Raw genomic sequence first — 11,724 nt, forward strand, 5'->3', positions numbered from 1 at the left:
AAAAAAAAAAAAAAAAAGTCATGAACAAAGTTAAGAAAGCAGGAAGCCTGTTTTACTGATGTCTTAAGAACAAAATGATTTTCAAATTTAAGCCAATTTTATTAGTGAAAGGTTTTGCTATCAATAGCTATCAGTTATACTAGAGAATTAGTAAATACAGTTTAAGGTTTTATAATCTCCAACTATGCTATTTTCTCTAATTTCTGCAAATTCTTTAAATAAGATACTGATCTCATATTGTAAATGGTTTAATGGATTCCCTTTAGTTTTATATATGTATGCTTTTTCTTAATAAATGCATTACTACTTGGATAGGGGAATGTAAAAATTCTGAACTGGACGTTCTACCAGTTTAGACTCAATATAACAGCTCTGAATAGATTATAGCAATCAGCAAAGCTGGAAGAAGGCATTGCATGTCACTGAAGAGATGGGATTCTCATCTTTTCTTTCAAAAGGAATGCAGGATTCATTTCTTGCCTAAGTAGTGACAAATACTTCAGAGTGTTCAAATAGGTCAAGTTATTTTCACCTTACATAAATAAAAATTTTTAAAGTAAAGCATTAACCCAATAGCAATTTGTGAGATCCTGGTTTCTAATCAACACAAAAGATGATCCTTAAATCTATGTGAAACTTCCAAGTTGTAAAATATGTTTATGCTTATAAAACAATTAAAATAATAAAGGTAGCAGCAATATATAGGGCTACAAATATTGTAGCCGATCATGACAGATTTTTAGGATCTTTCTAGTTTAATTAATTAGCTGTTTCTAGTCCCAAATTAATTAATTTCTTATTTTTAAGGTCTAACAAAAAGAACTGTTTTGCCTTCATGTTAAAAAAAGTTAAAATTAATGGAAAGCAAATTAGAATAACAAATTACTATATTTAATTAAGTAACATTATGATTATTTTTATTTTTTTTTATTTTTTGGAGATGGAGTTTTGCTCTTGTTAGCCAGGCTGGAGTGCAATGGCACGATCTCGGCTCACCGCAATCTCCGCCTCCTGCCTCAGCCTCCTGAGTAGCTGGGACTACAGGCATGCACCACCACGCCCAGCTAATTTTTTGTAGTTTTAGTAGAGACGGGGTTTCACCATGTTGACCAGGATGGTCTCGATCTCTTGACCTCGTGATCCACCCGCCTCGGCCTCCCAAAGTGCTGGGATTACAGGCTTGAGCCACCGCGCCCAGCCACATTATGATTATTAAAGGGAATAGTTATTTCATGGTAACCTTTTAAAGGTTATTTCAAGTTAAAATACAATTATTTGATAATAAATGTATATATGCTACCTAACTTCTATATGATAGAATGAAATTGAATCCCTTTTATATAATCAGCAAATATCAGAATCTCAAATGTGAAACTATATAAAATAAAGTCCAAAATGCAAAAGCATTTAAGCTAAGAAAATTTAATTATCTATTAAAAAATTTTGGCCAGGGACAGTGGCTCATACCTGTAATCCAGCACTTGGGAGGCCATGCCAGGTGGATCACGAGCTCGCGAGTTTGAAACCAACCTGGCCCCCATGTGAAACCCTGTCTTTACTAAAAATATAAAAATCAGCCAGGCATGTTGGCACACATCTGTAGCCCCATCTACTCAGAAGGCTGAGGCAGGAGGGAGGCAGAGATTGCAGTGAGCCGAGATCATGCCACTGCACTTCAGCCTGGGCAACAGAGCAAGATTCCATCTCAAAAAAAAAAAAAAAAAAATTCTACTATCACAAAAAGGATATTTATGAACTAAATTTATAATGTATAATTTACATCTGGAAAATATCTCTAATAAAAACTTTAACTAGATATCCTATTTCATAAACTTCTTAGCCATCTCTAAATAAGATCTTAGAATGTCTCTGAAACAATTTAAATGATGGTGTAAAGTAGTCATAGTGATCTCCCCAAATACATAAGTGTCATTTCCATGAGAATTTGGACATTTTCTGCTTCTCCCAAAGTGACCACTTGATGGCTTTGTTTATGGTTTTGTTATGATCATTATTATATGCTGTGGTTTATTGACCCTGATACTTTTAGCGTTTTTTAAAAACATCATAGACTACTATAATTATTAGAACTAATAAGATCACAAACCTATGTTGGCACTTCTGGAGATGTATTCTACTTCTCTTCTGTTGTTACTGTTTTTACTGCCAATTGACTGAGGCTGATTCAGACACACAGAAATACTTAGTAGTATAGTTTTAGGTGCAATTCATAAATTGTCACTTTACTTTTACCAGAATGTGCTTATAAAATTATATAAAAGCTCCAGAACTGGAGAGCTGATACTAGTGTGAGGGAATAACTCAAACAGCTGGCTTTTTTATGTTATCCAGTTTTATCAGGTCCTATATGACATGAAAGGGAACACCAATAGTCTCAAATATACCAAATATATCTAACTGAAACTGCACAGCAAGTTCCACCCAAACCCAGAGAGAATCCCGTCTTTCCAGTGGCAAACAAGGATCTTTTTTGCCATGTTTAAGAATGCTATTTCTGTGGCATAGTTCTGGCCTGGAAGAAAGGGACATGACAGTCACATCTTATTGGCAGCAAAATCACGATCTAGTATTTTATACTAGGTTGGCATAGCTAAGAGAAACAGGAATCCATTCGTTTTCTGACATATAGAAAACAATAGACAACTTTTTCACTTCCTGCAGAGCATGGGCTTATGAAAAGGATGCTTTATACTTTCATTGAAAGGGGAACTAGGGCCAGATACAAAAGTAGCCTGTCATTATGTTCTCTTTGCTCAAAGGAGAGGAGCACAGTGATTTGTCAGGAAAGCACGTAATGGTGACAACTGTGATTAAGTAAAAAATGTTCACAGATGTGTAACATTAGTCAGTTTGGCTGTATCAGTCACTTATGATGATTAGACTAGATGAAATACACATTGAAGCATATATATTATGTAAATATGTCTTAACAGAGGTTTTAATTTCCCCAGCAGCCCATACTGTGTCTCCCCATCTCATCCACCCTCATCCCTCCCCTGGTTCTTATGGGCACTTCCTACTGGTCTTGTTCACCTTTCTGCAGTACAAAATTACCTCTGACCGGGGCTGGCACTCTTCTCCAAGACTGCCACCATGCCTGTTCCATGAATGAGCCTGGAAGGAGCTGCTGTACCAACGGTGTGGCCAGAGAACTCCTCCTGTAGGTATACAAGCCATCAGCCCTGTGACACAGCCCACCTACCATCAGCCCAATGACATCCTTATTCCAAGGATTCCAGCCCAGCAGGAGCCACTATGTCCAACTTATAGGCTTGAGACCAAACATTCTTATTATCAGAGGGAAAAGTTCCTCAATAGCTGAGTTTCACCTGCATAGTACTTAAAGTGAAGTCAGAGAGGCATTTAGGACTCCCACCATTAACGGTGAATATCCTTGCATATAACTGAACAAAAACAATGGTGAGACTTGTAGAAGTGAAGAGTTTTTCAGTGAAGGAAAAATTGGGGGGAAAGAAGAGGAACAACTGGGAGGCCAAAAAAGAAAACAAAGGAAAACAAACAACAACAACAACAACAACAAAAAGACCAACAACAGGAACTTGTAGAGGAAGTCCCAACCAACACGGCATGTAGACTCAGTCCCGGACTTCTGGGTTCTACTCTCAGGTGATCATTAGTTTCCTGAATGACCTCCTGTTTCTCTGAAAGTATTTCTATCAGCCCTTTACCTACCTCTAGAAGGGACTACTGTACTTTCAATACAGTAGTCCTGCTGTCAAATATATGTGAAAGTCCATTTCTCAGGAGAGATGAGTTCACATTTAAAGACTATCTATTGGTTGGGCGTGGTGGCTCACGCCTGTAATCCCAGCCCTTTGGGAGTCCGAGGCAGGTGGATCACCTAAGGTCAGGAGTTTGAGACCAGCCTGGCCAACATGGTGAAACCCTGTCTCTACTAAAAAAACAAAAAATTAGTCGGTATAGTGGCACATATCTATAGTCTCACCTACTCGGAAAGCTGAGACAGGAGGATCACTTGAACCTGGGAGGTGGAGGTTGCAGTGGGCAGAGACTGCACTACTGCACTCTAGCCTGGGTGACACAGCAAGATCCTGTCTCAAAATACATACATATATACATACTTACATAAATAAAGACTATCATTATTGAAACTAGACGCTTCAACAGTCTATCATCAAATAGCATAAAAACTAATAACATTCCATCCTTTTTTTAACCCTGAACTCTTAAGCTACTCTAGTAGCCTTGAGTACAAAAACAAAAACAAAAAAAATCATCTGCAATATCTGAAAGCAATACAAAGAAAAAAATATAAAAAATTCTTCCTGATTTAATTTGAATACCCAGGTGAAGCTCTACGTCTTACCAAATTAAACTAGGTATTTATTATTATAGAATTTTCATTTCTTTTTATGAGAGTCTTGCTTTGTCATGCAGGCTGAAGTCAGTGGTGTGATCTTGGCTCACTGCAACCTCTACCTCCCGGTTTCAAGAGATTATCCCGCCTCAGCCTCCCAAGCAACTGGGGTTACAGGCACACACCACCATAACTGGCTACCTTTTCTGTATTTTAGTAAAAACAGGGTTTCACCATGTTGTCCAGCATGGTCTTGAACTCCTGGCCTCGAGTGATCCTCCTGCCTCGGCCTCCCAAAGTACTAGGATTACAGGCATGAGCCACTATGCCTGGTTGCCATAGAATTCCTTTTTTTTTGAGACAGAGTTCTCGCTCTGTCACCCAGGCTGGAATGCAGTGGTATGATCTTGATGGACTGAAACCTCTGTCTCCTGGGTTCAAGCAATTCTCCTGCCTTAGCCTCCAAAGTAGCTGGGGTTACAGGCACATGCCACCATGCTGTATTTTGTATTTTTGCCAGAGATGGGGTTTCACCATGTTGGACAGGGTGATCTTTATTTATTTGTTTTTTTAATTGAGACTGAGTCTCACTCTGTCACCCAGGCTGGAGCGCAGTGGCGCAATCATGGCTCACTGCAACCTCCACCTCCCGGGTTCAAGCAATTCCCCTGCCTCAGCCTCTCGTAACTGGGATTACAGGCATGTGCCACCATGCCCAGTTAATTTTTTTGTATTTTTAGTAGAGATGGGGGTTTCACCATATTGGCCAGGCTGGTCTTGAACTACTGACCTTGTGATCTGCCCGCCTCAGTCTCCAAAACTGCTGGGCTTACAAGTGTGAGTCACCTTGCCCAGCCTGGCCAGCCTGGTCTTGAACTCCTGACCTCAGGTGATCCTCCCGCCTTGGCCTCCCAAAGTGCTAGGATTACAGACATGAGCCACTGTGCCCAGCCACCACAGAATTTCATATAATTTCATGTCTATAGCTTTGTTTCCAGTGAGAAAGTGTACATTTTTCATAACTATACTTCCATCTCCTGACTATTTAAATAACAGCAGTAGTTTTGTCTAAACCACCCAATTTATTCTCTCCAGGGAAAAGAGCCTATTTCAGAGGCACAAATGGAACACATTTTTATTTGCTATACACATTAATGGTCAAGCATAGTACTACATTTTTTTTTAATCCCTGCTTTTCTTTTTTTTTTTTTTTTTTTNTTTTGAGATGGAGTCTTGCTCTGTCACCAGGCTAGAGTGCAGTGGCACAATCTTGGCTCACTGCAGCCTCTGCCTCCCGGGTTCAAGTGATTCTCCCGCCTCAGCCTCCCGAGAAGCTGGGATTACAGGCATGCACCACCATGCCCGGGTAATTTTTAATTTTCAGTAGAGACAGGGTTTCACCACCTTGGCCAGGCTGGTCTTGAATTCCTGACCTCGTGATCTGCCCACCTCAGCCTCCCAAAATGCTGGGATTACAGGCGTCAGCCACTGCGCCCAGCCAGAATCCCTGCTTTTTGAGGTTTCTTCAGTCAGAGGGCGAGGATGTCCTTGAAAAAGTTTACTTTGAAGAGTCTCCATTCCTAGGCAAACACCAAATTTGGAACACAATGTTGATGTTAATAGAGAACTCAGAACATATAACATGCTTCATACCCATTTTATTAGTTAATAGATAACAGTTTGTTGTTCTTAAAAGAAAAAAAAAAAGAGATTAAATCTTGATTAAGGCCATTTTTTTTTAGAGACAGGGTTTCACTACGGTTACCCAGGTTGAAGCACAATGGCACCATCTCAACTCATTGTACCCTCCATCTCCTAGGCTCAAGCAATCCTCCTGCCTCAGCCTCCTGAGTAGCTGGGACTACAGCAATGCACTACCATGCCCAGCTAATTTTTGTATTTCTTCGTAGGAACAGGGTTTCACCATGTCACCCATACTGTTATTGAACTCCTGGGCTCAGCGATCTACCCACCTTGGCATTCCAAACTCCTGGGATTACAGATGTGAGCCACTGCACCTAGCTTCTTTGTTTTTTAACCTAGATTTTAAATGTATGGCAGCTACTGACAACACAATGTAGTGTAACTGCTTATCTAGGTTACCTCAATCCAATACTACTGAATAGGATCTCCAGTATACTTGTGGACAGTAGTGAGACCAAGGCAAACTTACACTGTATCTAGCACATACCAGTCATGCAATGGCCTCTACAAGGCTCATGCCACCTGGCAGTAACAGATATACAAGCCATTAAGTAATCATCCACAGCATGCATTAGAAGTTTTATTACAGAAATATCAAAGAGGAAACAATGAACTAATATTTTATTCACTCTTTAAAAAAACTCCAGAACCCTTTCCTGAGGTTTCACATTCTGAAACGGATTTCCAAGGCCTCAATCTAAGTCCTCTCCCCAAGAGCGGAGGCATCTTTAACAACAAAAAAAAAACCTCATATAAGCACTCAAGTAAATGTTCAATATCACTGCTTATATAATACTTGCGAAGATACACACAGTTTAAGTATAAATTTGATGTGTATAAAAATCGTATCTAAAAAGACAAAAGCATAGATGAGAACAATATATACAAGTACACAGATAACATTATCATCATAGTCTACAAGAGATGCTGATGGCATAACAGGTTTTGTCCACTTTGTTACACGTTGCATCTGGTATTGCCTTCCAACTTTCTCTCATGTGCACAAGAGAAAACTATAACTAGCTCCAAACTAAAAAACAGAATGCCATTTGGTGAAAAGGATTTATTTAGAATGGATCTAAAATTTACTTTTACCTAAACATGTGCCTATAAGTATATAAGCACAATTCATTTTATTAAGTGGGTACAAACATGAAAACTGACCTTCACCTGAGATCCAAAATCCTATAAAAATAAACTTCAAGTTAATTATTTCCTTATGCAGAAATTCTATTGTCTTGAATATGGCTCAAAATAAGCAGGCCCTAGAAATCTTGTTAAATGGCATTTGCTACAGCAGTTTCAACATTTGTCTTCTTAAAAATATGAAATTAAACTGTCTTTTATTATTTCTTTCATCCTAGTTAAGGAAATTTGTCTGAAAATGGATCCTTAAAACTAGGAAGGCAGGGACAGAAGGTGAAATGGTCAAAGTCCTTAGGAAATAGGTAAGCACCATCAAGAGTGTCAACCAGCTAGCCAGGGAACCCACAACAGAAACAGCGTACAACTTTAAAAATATATATTTTTTTATTTTAAAGACAAGGTTTCACTATGTTGTGCAAGCTGACCTCAAACTTGGGGCTCAAAAGATCCTCCCACCTCAGCCTCCCAAGGAGCTGGGACTACAGATATGCATGACTGCATCTGGCTTTATCTTTTTCTTATTCCATAATAATATTCCTTTCTCTAGATTATGGAGCAAAAGAATGAAAGCAAGATTCTAGAGGGCTTATATGTTCTTTAGTTTATACCAGGTCCTGTAAAAATTAAAACTGATTTGTGTTTAATCCTAATTATATTTCTTAAAATTCTAACTCATCATAAATCATAGTCTGAAAGAATAACAGAAGACCTATAAAAAGCTAAAGTTGGCTGGGCATGATGGCGCATGCCTGTTATCTCAGCACTTTGGGAGGCCGAGGTGAGCCGATCACCTGAGGTCAGGAGTTCGAGACCGGCCAGCCTGGCCAACATGGCAAAATCCCTACTAAAAATTAAAAAATTAGCTGGCCGTGGTGATGGGTGCCTGTAATCCCAGCTACCAGGAAGGCTGAACCAGAAGAATCACCTGAACCCAAGAGGCAGAGGTTGCAGTCAGCCGAGATCGTGCCATTGCACTCCAATCTAGGTGACAGAGTGAGACTCCGTCTCCAAAAAAAAAAAAAAAAAAAAAAATCTAAAATTGAGATCAAATAACTACAAGCTTTCGTTTACATTAAATAAGAGGTATATATGTGTGTGTGTGTGTGTGTGTGTGTGTGTGTGTGTGTGTGTGTGTGTATATATATTTTAAAGATGGGGTTTCACCATATTGGTCAAGCTGGTCTCGAACTCCTGACCTCAAGTGATCCGCCCACCTCAGCCTCCCAAAGTGCTGGGATTACAAGCATGAGCCACCGAATAAGGTATATATAAATGTAGCTACTTCCTACACTCATTTTAATCTACTTGTCAACAATGGCATGTGTCTTTACTGTTAAGTTAGTCTTGACAGTCTGTTGGATGACGTGACTTGAGTGACTAATTTTATATAATAGAAACTGCGGAGAGTAATTAAATGGAGGAGACACAAAGAACCAGGATATCAAGGTAGAGAGAGAACATAAATTAGAATTTGGTTGTGAGATCTAATTCTTAGTGCACACAGGATATAAGCACAGGGCACTGTCACTAACTCAGACATCTGTATCCAGTGACTTCCCAAGCATTTCTGCATCACATTTGTGATATACATGAGCATGTGTGAAACTAATGAAACTAGAAAATGCAGCATTACTAGCAGTACATGGTTAATGTGAATGAGATGATGGAGGTTTTGTGCTTTAACTACAGAATCTAGGTGTCTCTGAGGAAAGTTAACATTCTTCAGGAGGCAAAATGTTCGAAGCTTGCTCCAAAGGAGGAGGATGCCAAGATTTATATGCAAACTTCTAAAGAACTCTGCACAGCAGTTTGGGAGGCCGAGGCAGGAGGACCATGAGGTCAAGAGTTCAAGACCAGCCTGGCCAACATGGTGAAACCCCATCTCTACTAAGAATATAAAAATTAGCAGGTGTAGTGGCATGTGCCTGTAATCCCAGCTACTTGGGAGGCTGAGGCAGGAGACTCACTTGAACGTGGGAGGCAGAGGTTGCAGTAGGCCAAGATCACGCCACTGCACTCCAGCCTAGGCGACAGAGCAAGACTCCATTTTAACAACAACAAAAAACACTCTGCATAGCATTTTTTGGAACGTCTTCTCATACTCTTATACAGAAGATAATTAAGTCAATGGGCAGAAGGAAGGAAACAATCAATGCCAAGCTAGAAAATGTGCCTACCAAGGTTATGGTCAAGGCACTGCTGGTCCTTCTGATTACCTGTACTTTCTCACCACTTTGACCATTCCAGGGATACTTCTTCCTTTGAGGTTAACTAAAGGACATCTATTTTAGAACTCAAACACCACAGTGAATAAGTGTTTAATGCCATAGCTCAGGGAAAGCCTGATTTTCAAGGGTTTTTCTATAAATATCCATGCCAATTCACACTATAAAAGGGGCTTAAGTTTAATTTTGCAAGATGAAAAATTTCTGGAGATCTATTTCACAACAATATTAATATACTTAACACTAATAAACTGTACATTTAAAATGGTTAAGATGGTAAATTTTATGTTGTGTGTTTTTTGCCTCAGTAAAAACAATTCAAATATTTTTAAAAGGTGGGGGCGGTGTTCAAGGTCCTTGAAAATATACTACACGTTTTTTACTGAAAAAAATGTTGCAGGAAAAATTAGCCAGTACTTTTACTAAACATAGACTAATTTCTGTAAATAAGTGTCTTTAATATATGGTTACAAATAAAAATCCTGGTATATATCCTTGTAAAACATCAACAATGTGTTAGATTATGCATCTACTAGAGGATTTAAATCAATTTCTACATCCAACTGAGATGGCAATTTTAATATTCTAGCCTTATTTCCTAAAATGAAATCTAGAATTCAGGTTCAGAGAACACTAACAAAGTTTGCCTTGATATCCTCCTTCAGTTCCATTCTTGGTGTTACAATGGCATAGTAGCAATTTTCCAAGGATGCTACAGAGAAGCTCTGAACTCCCTATCCAAAAGTCACTTAAAGAATGAGAAAATTGTTTCACATTGTTCACAGTCTACCTCATAAGGAATTTTGCCCAGGCTGGACCAGAACAAGAAAAATCTTACACCACCTATTTTAGGAATGTAAAAGTGTCAGTGACTCAATGAGCTAAAGCAACAGCATTCCTACATTTCTTCGTCTTTGTCAACCGTTTAATGCTTTGAAGAAAATAAAGCCATCTTTACCTGCATACATCCTTTTAGGACATTCAATTATGGATCAGGTCCTAAATAAGCAGTAATCTTTTAGTTACTAGATTTAGCAATTGAAGATTGGACCAGCATCACTAACTTTACTTATCACTTACAATCTTCTTTTTCCCTTACCAAATGTCACCTCTCCATTTCCACTCTTGTCAAACAACTGGAAAGCCACTATGAACATGGAATCTGGAGCACATAAAACAGATTCAAATGCCAAAAACTCTTGATAGGAGATCAACCTGAAATAAAATATAAATGTCATTGGCTGGTGAAGAAAGGGAAAGCATCAGGCATTTAATCTGCCTTTATTATATGAACTGTAGACAAAGGTAACCAAATAATTGATAAAGGGTAGTTTCTTTTTATAGAGGTACTTCAGATAAGGAAGAAAGGGATAATTAGAATATTACCCTTTTGTAAGCCCCTAGCAAATTAAACTGGGCAATAATCAATAGCTCCTAACTTCATGAAGAGAGAGAGAACCAGGTAAAATATAATTAAGCCTGAATTTGATCAAGTCTTTGGATCAGAGTTTCTCAACCTCCGCACTGTTGACATTTTAAGTTGGATAATTCTTTCCTTTAGCAGCATCCCTGGCCTCCACCCACTAGATGCCAATAGCATCCCCTAGTCGTGACCAGCAAAAATGTCTCCAGACATTGCCAACATCCCTCCGGAAAGCAAAATCACACCTGTGGAGAACCACTGCTCTAGATCTAATAATTAATTTATAGAAAATACAACGGACAAAGGAACATGTTCACCACCACCACATAAATGCAGACTGTAGAAAACGACAGAAGAAACATTCCACAGTTGCAGAAAAATAAATTTTAAAGATGCTATGAAGAGGATTCTTTTTTTCTTAAGGGGCCATGCTAATCTTCTCTGTATTATTCCAACTTTAGTGTATGTGCTGCTGAAGCAAGCACAGGAAATCTCAATCTTAAAAGACCTAAGAGATATAAAAATTAATCACAATATACGTCCTTATTTGGATTCCAATTTAAACAAAGCAAAAAAAAAGTTTTTAAATTTATAAGACAATCAGGGAAATGGAAATACCGACATAATGCAAATGCTGGATGATATGAAGAAATCAATGTTTTGGGCCGGGCGTGGTGGCTCAAGCCTGTAATCCCAGCACTTTGGGAGGCCGAGGCGGGTGGATCACGAGGTCAAGAGATCGAGACCATCCTGGTCAACACGGTGAAGCTTCATCTCTACTAAAAATACAAAAAATTAGCTGGGCATGGTGGCACGTGCCTGTAATCCCAGCTACTCAGGAGGCTGAGGCAGGAGAATTGCCTGAA

General features: G+C 38.9%; 1 protein-coding gene and 1 non-coding gene across 6 annotated transcripts in view; both read right to left on the reverse strand.

Annotated features, from left to right (window-relative positions):
- SLC25A12 (solute carrier family 25 member 12) overlaps nt 1–11,724 on the reverse strand; it is a 229,436-nt gene that overhangs the window by 64,833 nt on the left and 152,879 nt on the right. For 4 of the 5 annotated variants that reach the window (XM_017538208.2, XM_037741895.1, XM_017538209.2 and 1 more), the window contains exon 4: nt 10,535–10,650. In XM_017538208.2, the coding sequence (XP_017393697.1) occupies nt 10,535–10,650 (116 nt within the window). Of the gene's footprint in view, nt 1–3,075; nt 3,180–10,534; nt 10,651–11,724 lie in introns of all 5 variants that reach the window. The other variant, XM_017538210.2, reaches the window with a different exon arrangement.
- On the reverse strand, nt 11,236–11,343 carry LOC119472641. The gene has a single exon (XR_005201798.1). It is a non-coding gene; the product is annotated as a U6 spliceosomal RNA (small nuclear RNA).

The sequence above is a fragment of the Cebus imitator genome, unplaced genomic scaffold (genome assembly GCF_001604975.1).
Source record: "Cebus imitator isolate Cc_AM_T3 unplaced genomic scaffold, Cebus_imitator-1.0 Scaffold110, whole genome shotgun sequence".
Lineage (NCBI taxonomy): Eukaryota > Metazoa > Chordata > Mammalia > Primates > Cebidae > Cebus > Cebus imitator.